Source organism: Hemicordylus capensis, chromosome 1 (assembly GCF_027244095.1).
Source record: "Hemicordylus capensis ecotype Gifberg chromosome 1, rHemCap1.1.pri, whole genome shotgun sequence".
NCBI classification, from domain to species: domain Eukaryota; kingdom Metazoa; phylum Chordata; class Lepidosauria; order Squamata; family Cordylidae; genus Hemicordylus; species Hemicordylus capensis.
Genome location: NC_069657.1, coordinates 80,765,712 through 80,782,933, shown reverse-complemented (window position 1 = coordinate 80,782,933; position 17,222 = coordinate 80,765,712). Strand labels below are relative to the sequence as shown.

Here is a 17,222-nt window from a genome sequence, read left to right as displayed (position 1 = left end):
TTCCGAGTTTCACCTGTAGTACCATCTGGAAGAGCCCTAAAACAAAGTAAAGGGTGTGGTGGAAATAGCCTAACCAGAAGTGTGAAGGATGTCGTGACTGAAACCTCCAGGCCCTGATGCACTGCTGTCTAGGAGCCCAATCCAGAATTAGTAGGGATCAACTTTTATTTAGAAAACTTAATAATTTTACTCTATATTCCAAATGTTGTTGCAAGGCAATAACCTCTGTAATCTCTTTTGCTTTGTAATGTAAACAAAATAAAAATTAAAGAAAGGTGAAACTGGAAGGACACAAGATAGAAGTATGGAAATAGTAGGTTGGAATTGGTCATTGGCATGGATTTTTAAGGGGAAAAGTTTGAGGTGGGGGAGAACCCAGCTGGAAATCTTTTATCCCCCTCACTCATCTTTCTTAAAATCTCTTTGGATGTAATAGCTCCATTGGAATTATTCCAAAAAAGCACTCCAATATTGTTCCTTCTCTGAAGGAGAACATCTTAAAGTAAAGTGTGCCATCGAGTCGGTGTCGACTCCTGGTGACCACAGAGCCCTGTGGTTGTCTTTGGTAGAAAACTGGAGGGGTTTACCCATCTCCCGTGCAGTATGTGATGATGCCTTTCAGCATCTTTCTATATCGCTGCTGCCCGATACAGGTGTTTCCCATAGTCTGGGAAATATATCAGTGGGGATTTGAACCGGCAACCTCTGGCTTGCTAGTCAACTCATTTCCTGCTGCGCCATTCGGTGGCTAGGAGAACATCTTAACATTGTTAAAATATGTTCTAATAAACATAGAGTAACTCTCTTAATTTCACAATGGCAGGTAGCTATTATGTTTAATTTGGAGACTTCTGCTCCTTATGGCGAGCTGATTTTCTTGGAGCGTTACCAAGAAGTTATCAGGGAGCTGGCAAAAGTAGAACACAAAATTGATGCTCAGTCATCTGAGGGTTCTGGAAGTCTTAAACGGTCTGGCAATGGCCGCTCAACCCTACAGGCTATTGGAAATGCAGCAGCAGCAGGTAAGAACTTCATTGTACTATTTGATCAAAACATTGGAAATGGGGTTGGGGGGGCAGAGAAGAGTTAAAACACAGCAGAGATTATATAAGGTGCATGTTAGATGCGTGCACCTTACAAGGGATTTAAACTGAATTTCACTGTAAAGCATGCTTTGGTGTGGCCCACCAATCTGAATATGGGTCATGTATGGTGATGCTGCATGGGCTCAGCTTTTCCCCAACTTTCTTGCTGCCTGCCTAGGATTGCAAAAATAGAGCTGAGGGTGAAGGGCAGTGACCTATCGGAGTACAATCCATCTCTGTGTTTGGCATGATGAGTTGCAAGTTGAGCTGGCCAACAACGAAGTGTTTATTTTTCCCCTAAAGAAGAATTAAGCAATAGATAATCTTACTACATGGGTATGTGAATAAAACATACTTGCAAATAAGGGCTTCAACTTGTCACTGGAAACAGTAAGCTAATAAACAGCCACTATATTCCACTTTATCATCTAAAATCACTCTTAGTTTTAAAGTGGAATGTAATTGTACTTCACTTTTCCTTTTCCTGGGATTTGGACAAAATAAATGTGAAGTCAAGGGAGGTCCAGCTTTTTCAGGAGTGAAAACCTCTATTGCTTGTTAGAGGCAGCCCAAACGATTTGTACAGCCTTTTTCTCTTGGCTTCCCAAGGTATGGTGTTTTACTCCATCTCTGATGTTACGGATAAGCTGCTTGCCCCTTCTGAAGGCCTTGTCCCTATGCTCCAAGAGGGCTTCCGGGCCAGCACCATCCAGCTGGAGCCTACAGACCCCCTGAATGATGTCCTGGAGGGCCTCTGCGCCTCTGCGATGGCTACATTTGACTTGGCAACTGCTCAGTGCCGCTTATGGAAAACCTGCAAACATCTCTTAGAATCGGCAGACAGAAGGCTGCAAAATAGCCTTGAAGCTAGGGGTAGGTTTCACTAATCTGTTCACTCTATATTGTATTTTTGAATGTGTGGCATTAAAAGTAGCCCAGGACAACCATGGCAACCGTAAGAGCTTGAATGCAATTGTGTTAACACTGCACTTCTATTTTTCTCCTTGCTTTGTCTTCTGTATCTGATGACAGGCCGAAGACTTGATCCTATTGTTCTCTGCTCTTATGGCATGAGGGGTTTCCCAGCAGTCCTTCAAGAAATAAGTAAAATTATAAATACATCACAAGGGCAACCTAAATCGGGTAACTATTTTGCTTTGTATGATTTGTTCATTCACATTGGTCTCTGTCTGTTGCTAGATGTTCTGCTTCTGTATATTTGTGTACATTCATGTAGGTCTCTTGAATCCCAGGTCCTTGGATATTCAAGACATCTATATATATATAATTCTCCTGGGTGTGCCCAGGGAAAATGCGTCCCGGCAGCCCAGCTGATTGGCTGGCCGGCGGAGGCGCCTGATTGGCTAAGGCGCACCCAGGAGAATTGGCTGGCCGGGTGGCCGCTGAGGCAAAGCGGCAGCAGTAGTGGGCCAGGCTGTGACCCGTGGCAGCTGTAGTGGGCCAGGCCACGGCAGCGGGCCAAGCCGCGACAGTGGCGGGAGAATTGGCTGGCTGGGCAGCCACAGGCCTGGCACGGCAAAAGTAGTGGGCCAGGCAGTGGGTCCGGCCCGGCCGCTGAGGCAAGGAGGCAGCGGCGGGCCCGGATGCCAGGCAGTGCCTGGCCGCCGCAGCGGCACTCGGCCAGGCCGGAGACTGGGGCGGGGGGAGAGAGGCGGCGGATCCGGCCTAGCGTGGAGGCAAGGCGAGGAGGCAGCAGCGGCCCAGCCGGAGACTGGGGCATGGTGGGGGAGAGGTTGCCGGCCCCAAAAAACGCACAGATGCTCTGTGTGGGGGTCGGCTTGTAACCTTATATTCCATTATTAGATGTCAGAAATCTACTGTGCATGTCAGTGATTGCTCTGCAGAGCGTAGAAGGTGGAACTTCAGCAGAATCCCTTGAATGCTTTGTTCACGTTTGTAATCACCAAGTTTACAACTTTGCGTCAATAAAAAAACAATGGTGGCTGCTTCTGCTAAGGGGTAGGGTCACTTCAAGTGCTGGAAACATTGCAGCAGTTCGTGCAGGGATCAACAACTGGAGGAGTAGCTGGCTCTCTAGTTACCGAACCAGAGGCAAAAGATTGTCCGTGGAGGAGGACTTGCAGGCAGCCCACCTGGGAGAAGGAGTGGTGGTAGAGCTGATTTGCTCCCTTCCATTCCCTCCATGACCATCCCATTAAATCAGGTACAGACCAAGGCTATAAAGTCTGAAGTTGGAACCCTTGAGATTTCCTGCTGTGAATATGGCTTGGTAGCTGTTGTTGACTATGGTGCTCTTACCACCACGACCCCGCCACATTTCCCCTGCTGGCGCTGTTATCAAAAACAGTCCTGCCAGGATGGCAGCATACCTCCTTGCCACTTGCGGTCCATGGCGTACCAGGGTGGCAAGGAGGTACACTGCCGCCCCAGCAGGGCAGTTCATGAGAACAGCACCAGTGGGGGAAATACGACCAGGGGTGAGTGGGTGGGTAAGAACACCTTTCCCAGTCCTTAAAGTTCTTCGATGTGGTCTCTGTACTTTACATGAATGGGCTTTGCGCCTGCGCAGAGACCACATCGGAGCTTCCAAGCTGAGAACTGCTTTTTGGCGGTAACCCTGCCCCCTCGGTATATAGGTGGCTGCGCGGGCTTCCCTCTCCAGTCTGTCTTCGTCCGCAATCGAAGACACATCGCTGAGCTCTTCCTTGCTAGACGCTTCACAAGTACTGCATTCTCCTTCTCCCTTTTCTCCTCAACTTTTAGTTCAGTACTTCCACTCTTTAGCATTTTTATTTTACCCCCGGTCTCCCCCGCCCCGGACAACTTTAGTTTCACTTTCCACCCCGTCGTGGCCTTCGGGCCCGGCATCTTGCGGATTCTTCGCCTCCGCTTTTCTCCATTTACCTTCTTCGCCCTATGGCAAAGACTACAAAATTTAAGCAGTGTGGTTGCTGCAAATCCAAGATCCCCTCGACTGACGGCCACAAGCTCTGCCTTTTTTGCCTTGGGGAATCTCATAAGGTTGGTTCTTGCATTCATTGCGCGGCCTTCACCAAGCAGGTGTGCAAAAATCGGGCCTCTCGACTTCATTCTTGGCTCTGGGAACAATCCTTCCAACCTACGGGCTCGGACAAACTGTCCACTATGCAGGTCTCGTCCAATACCTCCCCTGCAGCCCGGGGCTTACAGCCCATTTTATTCCCTCCGGGAGTCTCGGTGACTAACCCCGAGGTGAATCTGCCCGTCGATCCCACGGCTCAGGCTTCGACATTGATGCCGAGGAATTCGGTGGCAGTATCGATCTCGACGGCGGCGTTGATTAAACTGTGTTCTATCCAGCTGTCCAAAAAGAAAAAGAGGAAGGATGACCGTCGAGCCCCTTCTGAACCTCCAACAAAGAGGCAGAAATCGACACACGATACCGAATGTCGATCTTGAACTCTACAAACTGAAACCATCCTGGATACAGAGGTCGCCTTTGTCTCCAGACCTCGCGATCCCGTGTATGAGTCCAAACATGATTCTCACGAGGAACTCCCTCCAGAACAATCGTGCCGTTAGGCTAACTAGGATCTGGAGGCTGCTTTGGATGAGCGCTATGCAAGACAGGTCGAGGAAGAGGCTGACTAATTCTACGCTCATCAAGAAGTTCGTCAATGCCAGCGGGCCTCCACGGCTGCAGAGCCTCCCCTTCGACATTCCGCCTCCCCTCGCTCTTCTGTACCAGCCTAACTTGCCTCTGCTTTGCTCCCGAACCCGTCGTCGGGACCGACAACTTTGCCTTCTTCCCCGCCTCCCCGGACAATGTCTCTTCTGTCTCCATGGGTTCCACCTAGAAACTCACCGGTTCAAGCAGCTATGGCTACTATTGCTCCCGATTCCAGGCCAATGCCTCGGCTTCAGATTCGACCCATTCAACCTCCGGTATCGACCAATTCGTTGGACTCATCTTTGGACGAAGATACCCCCGTATATCTCTGGGATCCTCGCCCCCCTCTTTATTACTGGACCCTAAGCCCAGTTCTCCGTCGGAGGACTTCTGTATTTATACAGACTTTGTTTCACGTATGGCAATTTCCCTTGGAGTCCAGCTTACCCAAGGTGACAGATCTGAACCCGACCTTCTCTTTCAATTAATAGAGGAGGACGCCTGCCCATCGGTATCGTTACCGTTAAACCCTTTCATTTTTAAAGTAGCCAAGGCCTGTTGGACCAAGCCGTCTTCCATCCCACAGACATCTAAAAGGCTTGATTCCTTTTACAAGGTTCATGCATCCATGGAACAGGATGATTCCTTCTTAAGGCAACATCCCTCTACGGATTCGATTGTTGTCGAATCGTCCCTTTCTAATTTCAGGGGATATTCACCTTCCACCCTGCCGGACAAGGAGGGGAAAAAACTAGATGGTTTTGGAAGATGTTTATACTCAATCGCTTCTTTATTGACTAGAATAACTAATTACCAGGTGTACTATGCCAAGTATCAATCCTTTCTCTGGGACCATGTTGCTCCATTCTTGGACCATCTCCCCGCAGATCAACAGGCTCCGGCCAAGGTCTTCCTCTGGGAGGCCACGCAGGTCTCTAAACAGGAACTGCATGCAATTTGCCATTCCACTGAAGGGGCTGCCAAAGTAATGGCAAACTCCGTCGCCCTTTGCTGCCACGCCTGGCTTCTGGTCTCACGCCAGATACCAGATCCAGAGTTGAGGATCTGCCCTTCGATGGCTCCTCCCTTTTTGGAGAGAAAACGGATGATACCCTTCAGAAAGTACAGAAACTGCGCAATACAGCCCGCTCCATGGGCCTTCAAAATCTCTCAACCCGCCACTACAAACCACAAAAATGGCAACACCAGCCATACGCCTCTAAACAACAATACTACCAATCCCAGGACAAGCCCTTTCGTTCCAACAGATATCAGCCCTACAGAAAGCACTCCAACTTCTCCGGAACCAAAACGCAACACCAATCCAAAGGATCTTAGCCCCCTACCAAGGGACAATGACTTGCACCCTCTGCCCCTCTGGGGCACTAGACTCTCCCCTTTCATTTCCGGTTGGGAGAATATCACCACAGACTCCTGGGCCTTGACCATAGTACGGATGGGGTATGCTATAGAGTTTGCATCCACCCCTCCATACAACCCTCCACTACCTACACCACCCACCCCGACTCTCCTGCAGGAGGTTGACTCTCTACTCTCCAAATCTGCAATAGAACTGGTTCACAATCCACAAACCCCGGGTTTCCACTCCCGATACTTCACTGTTCCCAAGCCGGATGGCTCCCTTCACCCCATTCTGGATCTCTGGGACCTCAGCTCCTATATAACTTACCGCAGGTTCCGTATGGTCACGATTCCTACTATCATCTCCCTTCTGCAAGAGAACCAGTGGTTCGTTTCCATCGACCTCAAGGATGCATACTATCACATCACCATCAGACTTCAGCATCGTCGTTACCTCCACTTTCATATAGCACACAACACTTAACAATTTCACGCCCTTCCTTTCGGACTAGCATCTGCGCCCTGGGTGTTCACCAAATGCATGGTCCCAGTAGTGGCAGCCCTGCAACAAAATATGCAGATATTTTCGTACCTCAACAATTGGCTCGTGGTGGCTCACGACCCACAGTCCCTCCTCAGAGACCTTCACATGGTCTTCATCCTCCTCTCCGACCTGGGCCTACGGGTGAACTATGATAAATCGAAGTTCACACCCTCCAAAACCATAGAATTTCTGGGAATCCTTTCGATTCAGTGCAATCCAAAATTTCCCTCCCTCAACGCAGAACCCAGGCGATCCTGGACTTATCAAACACCTGCTCCGCCACCCTACCCAGTCAGTGCATAAGGTGCAATGCCTGCTTGGGCACATGGCTTCCACCACCCATGTCCTCCCCCATGCCAGGCTACGGGCCAGGACTCTCCAGCACTGGTTCCTCTCCGTGTTCTCTTCTCAGGAGGACTCCCTCGCCACCAAACTAACGCTTCCGCCTCGGGTACTGCACTCCCTTCTATGGTGGATGGACAAGACCAACCTCACTGTTGGTTCTCCCTTCCATCCTCCCCGCCCAGCCCTTCTACTCACCACAGATGCATCCTTGGACGGTTGGGGTGCTCATGCCAACAATCACAACATCCACGGCATCTGGACCCCGGCCGAAGCCTCCCATCATATCAATTACCTGGAACTCTTGGCCATATTCAAGGCCTTGAAAGCCTTTCTTCCCCTAATACGAGGCTCCCACGTCCTTGTTCAAACGCACAATACTACCGCCAAAGCTTACCTGAACAGACAGGGTGGCACGTCCGCTTCCCGGACATCCCGCATCTCCTCTCCCTGCAGAACAGTTGTCTTCTCCATCCGGACCTACAGCATCTCCACCTCACAGCCTGGCACATAGTCCCGCCCTCCCAGCAGACCTGCTCAGAATAGTCCAGGCCTCACATAAACCCTCCACGGTGTCCTCTTACTCCCACAAATGGACCCGTTTTCAGACTTATTTAAGGGACAGAGAAATTCCCCTGCACTCTGTTTTGGTGCAACATGTTTGTGCCTGCTTACTTTCCCTTAAGCAGGCCGGATTTAACATATTTGTGCCTGCTTACTTTCCCTTAAGCAGGCCGGATTTAAAATCCCGTCATTGCGGGTCCACCTGGCAGCCATAGTGGCTAACTCCCCTACCTCCACACCCTCGTGGTTCCAATACCCTACCGTCAGGCGCTTCCTTAAAGGGCTCACTCACCTGTACCCGGACCCGCCGGTCATGGCCTTGGCTTGGGACTGGACTTTGGTCCTCTCTTCACTCATGAACACTCCCTTTGAGCCCATGGCTACGATTTCTCCTGACCTCCTTTCCTGTAAAGTGGCTTTCCTTATGGCTATCACCTCAGCCAGACGGGTCAGTGAACTCAGGGCTCTTAGAGTTGACCCTCCTTACCTCACCTTCCGTAAAGAAAAGGCCATCCTATGACTGGACACTGCCTTTCTTACGAAGGTAGTGACTTCGTTTCACCGTTCCCAACCTATCTCCTTACCTGTGTTCTTTGCTGAGCCGGCGACTGTGGCCAAACGACGCCTCCACACTCTGGACATCCAAAGGGCGCTCGCCTTCTACGTCGACCGCACCTCTGCCCTTCGAACCTCCAAGTCTCTCTTTGTGCTCCACTCTGGCCCCAACGAAGGCAAACAGGCCTCTGCACAGACCATATCCAGATGGGTGGTCCGTACCATCTCCCTGGCGTACCAGATCACCAAGAAACCTCTTCCGCCCTCTCTTAAAGCACATTCGACGAGAGTGGTTGCGGCATCTACTGCCTTTGACAGATCTATTTCCCTAGTTGTCATCTGCCAGGCGGCTACATCGGCGTCAAAGCTCTCTTTCATACACCATTACGCCCTGGATGTCCAAGCCAGAAAAGACACGGTGTTTGGCAGCGCAGTGCTACAATCTATCTTTGCCTGATCTTGTCTCCAGGTGAGCATGTCTCGGGTGCAGCTTGCTATGCACCCATTCGTGTAAAGCACAGAGACCACGTTGAAGAACGACAGGTTGCTTACCTGTAACTTGGGTTCTTCTAGTGGTCATCTGTGCTCTTACACGCCCACCCATCCTCCCCTCTTCTCATGTCTTTTCTGCTAGTCTCTTTCAGATTGCGGACTCAGAAGACTGGAGAGGAAAGCCCACGCAGCTGCCTATATATCAAGGGGGGTGGGGTTACAGCCAAAAAGCAGTTCTCAGCTTGGAAGCTCCGATGTGGTCTCTGCGCAGGCACAAAGCCCATTCGTGTAAGAGCACAGATGACCACTAGAAGAACCCAAGTTACAGGTAAGCAACCTGTCGTTATGCCCCCCACCTTTGAACTGGTCAAACTGTCGGTCTTTCGAACTCTGCACCACCCTTCCAGTATTAGTATACATACCTCTTTAAAACTAGAGAGGATCTATGTTTTGAGTTTTAGAGATGATGAGGCACTTTGAGAGCAAGACGGACAATGCTTTGGAGAGCTGTTGTCCGTCATAGTGGGCTAGATTGCCAAATAGTCTTTATGATGCCTTGACTCAGTTCAGCATTTGCTTCCACACCTGGACTTCATCAGCCTTTATTGTACCTATTCCTTTAATGTTAAAATGACGTTGAGATTTGATTCTAATGGTCTGTTTCTTTGTGTTCCAACAGAAATCTCAGATGAGAAAATAAGTCAACATTTCCATTGCAGCATTTCTGATCTCCTACAGACTTGTTACCCAGCCCTGACTGAGAACTGTATTACTAATCATATTGTCTTAACACAGCATTTTGAACAAATCCTAAACAAACTGGAACATGCAGAAGGTTCTTTAGGTAGGGAAATGTGTTTGAATGTGTTTCTCAGCACTCAATTACTCTTGCATTTATTCTTGCTTTGGATTGTTCATCTCCTCATTCTTATGTATAACTTCCAGTTTTAGATTGCTTAGAAATAGGGTCCTAAAACTACTTCAGATTTTTTGCCATACCTGATAGATCTCTTCCAACATACTAGTCATGTTAGCTAGAGTGGAAGGTACAATGTAACTTCAGTAAGGAAAGGAATTTGCAATCCTTGCGTGTTAATGTGTGGAGTACTTCATCTCTGGCCTTGCTTTTTGATCTGGTTTTTCTGTTTTTAACTAGATATTAAAGGGAACGTCCTTACTTCCTTGGTAGAACAGTCCTCTTTGAAACCTGCAGACTTAGAGGCACATCCAGTATCTAATCAAGTCAAACTGTTGCTGAGAACCTTGGACCAACATGCTCAAACCATGCAGGATAGTCATAGGCAAACTGCCTATGTCCAGGACTTCTTTGGTTATATTAAGAGGCTGGCTGCCACTGTTCTCCAAAGCCTGAATCCAGAGCTAGGTGAGAGGTCTTGCCCTACTGATACCCAGGTCTCAGTTCAAGCCTACATTTCTTCTTCTTAAAAAGAAAGCAAAACTGTAAATATTGGGGAAACTGACATCTGAATGAGGAAACTTTTAAAAAGCTCGTGTTGCATCTTTGTTTGTGTATGATTTTTCCCTACAACTGTATTCGTGTTCAGTTGAAATAGCAAATGCACTCCTATTCAGCATCAGTGCAGGGTGATGCAGCAGAAGCTAAAGTACTGAAGTTCATAGCAGGTCTACAGCATTGCTGTGTGGTGTGAGGATTAGAAGTGGGTTTTGAAAGCATAACACCTTTCACCTCTCTTCCGTCATAGACCAGCATAAGAACAATAAAATACATGAGATACAAGTAGGGAATGAGAGATAAAATATAACACTACCGTTATGAAACTGAAAGTATGATGTAGTAATAAGGTAAAAGATTTAAATGTAAAATTTAAAAATAGAGCTAAGATTGTCTACGAGAGAAAAGTCTAAGTCGTAGAGAACAGTGAACCAGAAGGGTACTTAAAGATAGTTAAAGGTGTTTATAGTTACACTAGTGGTTTTGTAGCCCGTTGGATAACGGGCGCTAGGGGAGCTCTGCGCTCCAGACCACCGCCGCCATTACCCCTCCCTCCCGCGGCTCTGGCCGGGTCCGCCACTCACCGCCGCCCACGGCTCCGGCCGGGCCCGCCACCCACCGCCGCCCGTGGCTCCGGCCTGGTCCACCGCTGCCGGGGCCCACCGCCGCATTCTTCTCCGCCGCCTCGTCCGGCGGCCATCCTGGGCGGCCAGAAGCGGCCGCCCCGAAGAAGCTGGGTAAGCGGCAGCACGGCCAGGCCTCGGCCATGGCTCTGCCGCCTCCTTGGCCGCGCCGTCTCCTCTGGCTGAGGCGGCGGCTTTGCCGCCGCCTCGGCCAGTGTCCCCCGCCGCCGCTTAACCGGCTTCTTCGGGGCGGCCGCTTCTGGCCGCCCAAGATGGCCGCCGGGTGCTGGCAGTCCTGGCTCCCTGGCCTCTTCTGGCCATGCGCTTCGCGCATGCCCAGAAGAGGCCAGGGAGGCACGGACACACGCTTGGTGTCCGTCCACGGACGGACACCAAGCGTTTTCTAGATAAGGATAGAACAAAAATTAAAGAATGCAATTACAATAGCTTTACGGGATACAATAGGATCTGGATCGTGATCCGTTGAGCCCATAAGTAAATGGGGTTCTGCGCCTGCGCAGGCACCTCTCGGGCCGACTAGGTAGCTCCTCGCGACGCCCAACCGCCCACGTGCACGTGCTGCTGCATGCTAGCTATATAGAGCGGCTGGGCATCTTCCATTAGTTTCTGTTTGACCGCCACAGCGTTCAGACCTCGTTTGGGCTCCTCGGTAGCAGAAATTGTTGTGAGTTTAAGTGCTTAGGCATTGTTTGTTGACGATTACTTACGGATATTTGAACTTTGGACTGTGTTTTGGACTGGGAAACTGCTTTACGGACTAATTTTGACGAAAGATCGGACGGATTCTTTGGATTGAACTGGACTGGACTGTTAACGGCAAATGCTCGGAGAATGGAAACAAAAACGACCTTTAAGTGTTGTGTGAAGTGCCGGGCTAAATTGCCCTCCACTGACCACCACGATTCCTGTCTACTATGCCTTGGAGAAGAGCACAACACGGCAGCTTGTAAAATCTGTTGTGCCTTCTCTAAACAGACGGGGACAAACCGAGCTCTGCGTCTGAGAGCTGCCCTGTATGAAGACGCGCTGCGCCCTTCCACCCCTCGACCTGAAGCACCGTCGACATCGAGATCGGCATTGGGGGCGGAGGGACACGGAGCTGTCTTCGCACAGTCTAGAACCGTGTCCGCCGATACACCTTTTAAGAGACCCTTGGAGATCTCTTCTAAGGAGCAGGGACGCCGAGAAAAGAGGCGTCGTCAGGAAGCTGCTGCTACGGAGCACTCTAGTCGAAGTGAGCATAGGCGAAAGACCCCTTCACCCTCATCGGTGCAAGGCTTGGAGACTGAGTGGAGTGCAGAGCCACGGGCTTCTAGCCCAGTATTGGAAACTGCAGCAGAGGAGAGCGCACGCGTCCCATCGACATTGAAGCCTCCGTCGACATTGAAGCCGCTGGTACCAAAGCCATCGACATCGAAGGAGGAGCGAGGGAGGGATCCCTCGATAGCGAAGCCCTCGACATCGAAGGCTAGTAAGGCTAGAGACTCCTCGACGTCGAGACCCCGCTCGATGCCGAGAGAGGAATCTCATCCTAGAAGGCGCCACTCACTGTCACCGGCTCCTACACCACAGCAATCTCCATCAACCCCACAGCAGCAAAATAGCCAGCGCTCTGATAGAAGCGCAACTTCTGCTCTCAGAAGCTTGATGGAATCTGGTCCTAACACCCCAGCAGAGTCCACTTTTCAAGGTTTCCTGAGTGCTGGTTTGGATGATGAAGAGGATGACGAGGAAGCAGAAGAGGGTCTTCCACCACCCAAGACTCCATCACTTTCCCCAAGGGCTGCAGTTGAGAACTTGTTTCAGTCACCCCTGGCTGTGGTGCAACCATTGGCAGGTGTAGCGGATGGAAGTATACGCCACCCTGCCACGCAGCCTGCACACACTTGTGGTTTTAGACACTCTTTGCCACACGACTATGCAGAGTATCTGAGATGGAAGGCTATGCAGCCTCAACAACCGGTAGAGAGAGCTGTTGTGTCACCTACACCTAATACTGAAAGCCTTGTGCAAGGACCCCCACTAGAAGCACAAGCCAAGGCTATAATGCCCTTACAAGAGAAACCCGCTGGGAAGCGGAAGAGAAAGCGCACCCCACCTCCACCAAGCCCATCATCCAGGGGTTCATCTCCGGCTTTGACTCAGAATACTCTGATTCTTATCAGGGCAGTCGACAGGTGGAGCCTCCTTCCAAGGTCCCACCATGTCTCTCGAGATCCCCAACTGAGGAACTCAAGGCGTACCATTCACTGATTAGAGAAATGGCTGAGGCTTTGGGTTTGGACCTGCAGCTCCCCGAGACAGAGTCTGCTGACCTGGTTTATAATATGATGTTCCAGTCCAAATCATCTCACCCTGTCTCCCTACCTATAATCCCAGCCATTGCAAAGGCAGCCAAGTCAGCTTGGGACAGTGTCCAAACAGCAAATCCTACGTCTAAACGTATAGAGAACTTATATAGAGTCCATGAAGGAGAAGAGAAGTACCTGATACGCCATCCGGACCCGAACTCCATGGTGGTGGATTGCGCATCAACATCAAAAGGCAGCCGCCGCCATACAACACCCGCTGACAAGGAAGGGAGAAAGATAGACGTATTAGGAAGAAGAATATATGCACATCGAGCCTGGCTGTCAGGATTGCTAATTATGCAGCCTGTATGGCTCGGTACACCCATCTGATGTGGGACAACTTACTGCATGATTCTACTTCGATGTCACCAGAGCAGCTACAAATGAAGCTTCATGAAGTATTTGACAAGACGACGTCAGTAACAAAACAGCAGTTGAGTACGTTTAAACATTTAGCAGAAACAGAGTCAAGGGCCATGGTGACCGCTGTCACAATGCGGCGTCATGCTTGGCTACGCGCAACTTCACTCCAGCTGGATATGAAGGACAGGGTGGAAAATCTGGCCTTCGATGGAAAGGGACTTTTCCATGAAAGCACTGATGCTACTATGGAGACTTTAAAAAAGTCAAAATTCACAGCCAAGACCTTTATGGTACCTACCTCAACAGCTGGCTCTCGTACTTACAGTTATAATAAACACCGGTCATACCGTTTCCAAGACAAGAGGGATTTCAGAAGACAGAATAGGCCCTATCAGCGACCTAGGGGCTTCGGAAGCAATAACACCAACAAAAACAAAAATCAGAACTCTAGGAACATCAAGGAGGGTGCGAAGCAGTCCTTTTGATTGCTCTGCCAGCCCACTGCATTTAAGATCAATTGCCAGGACCACTGTCATCGGCCCTGTAGTTGCCAGCTCAACCATCAGACTGGCAAGCCATGCTTTAGCATGGCACAACATAACAGACCAGTGGCTACTGAGGATTGTGGAGACAGGTTATGCGATAGAGTTCATCACTCTTCCACCGTTCTCAGGCCTAAGTTTCACAAGGTCGATGCCGGTACTCGAGGAGGAGATACAGGTGTTGTTGGAGAAAGGTGCAGTTGTTCCAGTGCAGTGGGTGAGAAGGTTGTCCGGATTCTACTCCCGCTACTTTCAAATTCCCAAGAGGGATGGCGGGATACGGGCAATCATGGACTTGAGGGGACTAAACAATTTTGTCTGGGCCTGGAAGTTCAGGATGACAACGTTGCAGGAGATTCTACCCTTCTTAGATCAGGAGGAGTGGGCGGCAACGTTAGATTTGAAGGATGCATACTTCCATGTGGGCATCCAGGAAAACCACAGAAAGTACCTCCGATTTACTGTGGGGGATGTAATATACCAGTATGCGGTTCTACCTTTCGGGTTGTCGACGGCCCCGAGAGTCTTTACCAAAGTAATGGCAGTGATAATTGCTCACCTTCGAACTCAGGGCCTGGTGATCTATCCGTATCTTGATGATTGGCTCCTGGTGAGCAAGGACAGGATGTTACTGGAAACACAGATACAGATGATGCTGAATCTTCTCCAGGACTTAGGTCTCAACGTAAATTGGAAGAAGACAAATTTAACTCCAAGAAAGCAGCTGAGCTTCATAGGAGCTGCTCTAGACATGGAGCAACATCGAGCATTCCTACCATGGGACAGATACATTCAGATAAAGTCTCTGGTGGAACAGTTCTTGGGCAATCCTGTCCAAAGAGCAAGGAAGGTCCAGAGACTGTTAGGCCTGATGGCCTCTTGCAACACGACCGTTCGTTATACAAGGCTTCAAATGAGGCCCCTGCAGCGTTGCTATTTGGACCATTTTCGACCCAATATAGACAGCCAGAACATGCTACTGCACCTTTCCAGGAAGGTACTAGTTTCCCTGCAATGGTGGTTAGTCGAGGGAAATCTCTTACGGGGCGTACCATTCCGTCCTCTGCTTCCAACAGCATGCGTCACGACCGATGCTTCCCTACTAGGTTGGGGAGCACACTGCGGCCCCGAATGCATTCAGGACGCCTCAACAAGTCCAGAGGCATATCAACTACCTGGAACTGTTGGCTGCATTTTTGGCACTGAAGGCCTTCGAACCTCAATTACGGGGTTCTGTTGTGCAGGTCCACCTGGACAACACTACAGCTATAGCCTATCTGAACAAACAAGGAGGGACGGTTTCACCAACACTTTGCACCTTGTCCATGAGATTGTGGGAATGGTGCATCATGCATGCCATTTATCCAATGGCAATACACATTCGAGGTGTAGACAACCAACTAGCGGATGCTCTAAGTCGGAGCATTCAAACCAACCAAAGACACGAGTGGGAAATCAATCAGGAGTATGTCAGACAAGTTTTCGATCACTGGGGGACACCATCGGTGGATGTGTTTGCCACGGAGGAGAACAAGAAATGCAAGAGATATTGCTCTCGTGCGGGAATAGGTGCAGGGTCTCTAGGAGATGCATTTCAATACGATTGGAGCAGGGGGCTACTTTACCTGTTTCCACCAATGCCACTCCTCAATCGAGTGTTAGCACAGATCCTGAGGGACATGTCAGACTGCATTCTAATAGCCCCTTGGTGGCCATGTCAGACTTGGTTTGCTCTGCTGCTGCGCCTATGCAGAGGGAACCATTACCGTCTTCCACCAGTGGCAGATCTTCTACAGAGATCAGGAGGGAGGATTTTGCACCCAGAAATCCAAACACTAAGGTTGACAGCATGGAGAATAAACTTTTAAGATCCATTCTATTAAACAGTAGGCGGAAGTCAACGAGACGCAGTTACTTATGTAAATGGAAAAGATTTAAAACGTTTGCAAGGGAAAATAAGTTTGTTGCACAGCGGGCATAAGTGCGCCAGGTTTTGCTCTATCTAACAAGTCTGAAGATAAAGGGCCTTGCAAACGTATTGTTAAAAGTGCATCTGGCAGCACTGTCCTCGAAACTTCCTGGTTGGGATGGAAAATCGGTGTTTACCCATCCAGAATGTAAACGGTTCATGAAGGGACTAAATAATCTGTATCCTCCACTGCGAAAACCTTTAGAGCAGTGGAGTCTGTCATTGGTTCTATCTGCATTGATGGAACAACCGTTTGAGCCACTAGATGGCACTAGCTTGAGATTGTTAACGCTTAAAACTGCATTCCTGATAGCTATAACCACAGCTAAAAGGGTGGGTGAATTAAGGACCCACAAACAGCACTGGAAAAGGCACTACACGCGTTAGATGTGCGTAGGTCCTTATTGTACTATTTGAGAGGGACTAGACAGTATAGAAAGACAAGTAAACTGTTTGTAGGCTATAAAGGCAAGTTTAAAGGGCAGGCAGTGTCTCGACAACGTTTGGCACACTGGTTAGTAGAGCTTATCCTGCTGACGTATAAGCTGCAGGGTGTAACACCGCCCAAAACTATACGGGCTCACTCTACTAGAGCATACTCGACATCTGCTGCTCACCTTTCTGACATAAAGATGGACGACATCTGCTTGGCTGCTACGTGGTCATCACAGCAGCCTTTTATTAAACATTATGCAGTGGACTTGCGCATGGCGCGCCAGGCGGAATATGGGCGAAGTGTCTTGAAGAGGGTGTTACCTTAGCGGACATCCTTCTGCTCCCACCGCCATGGAGGGTTAGCTTACTAATCACCCATTTACTTATGGGCTCAACGGATCACGATCCAGATAAACAGGTTGCTTACCTGTAACAGGTGATCTGGTAGTGATCCGTTGAGTCCATAAGACCCGCCCAGAACCAATCCCGCTGCAGAAGTATGGACATTATGGGGAACATCTGGTGACGGATTGCACAGAAGAGGTGGACTGCACAGAGAACTAACGGAAGATGCCCAGCCGCTCTATATAGCTAGCATGCAGCAGCACGTGCAGGTAGGCAGTTGGGCGTCGCGAGGAGCTACCTAGTCGGCCCGAGAGGTGCCTGCGCAGGCGCAGAACCCCATTTACTTATGGACTCAACGGATCACTACCAGATCACCTGTTACAGGTAAGCAACCTGTTTTTATGTGAAAGCTGAGGCTAAGACTGGAATTTGTAGGCTCAGCCCACAGGCCCTCTAGGCAGGAGCTGTCGTCCTGTGGATTCTGCACGCTGCGGCACAGAACTTTGCAGTGTTACGATGGGGTC

At 49.7% G+C, this 17,222-nt stretch overlaps 1 protein-coding gene across 5 annotated transcripts in view; it reads left to right on the top strand.

Annotated features, from left to right (window-relative positions):
- Nucleotides 1–17,222, top strand: part of ZFYVE26 (zinc finger FYVE-type containing 26) — a 109,638-nt gene that overhangs the window by 29,897 nt on the left and 62,519 nt on the right. For all 5 annotated transcript variants that reach the window (XM_053274412.1, XM_053274421.1, XM_053274386.1 and 2 more), the window contains 5 exons: nt 824–1,022; nt 1,695–1,958; nt 2,118–2,228; nt 9,255–9,419; nt 9,732–9,959. In XM_053274412.1, coding sequence (XP_053130387.1) covers nt 824–1,022; nt 1,695–1,958; nt 2,118–2,228; nt 9,255–9,419; nt 9,732–9,959 — 967 coding nt within the window. The remainder of the gene's footprint in view (nt 1–823; nt 1,023–1,694; nt 1,959–2,117; nt 2,229–9,254; nt 9,420–9,731; nt 9,960–17,222) is intronic.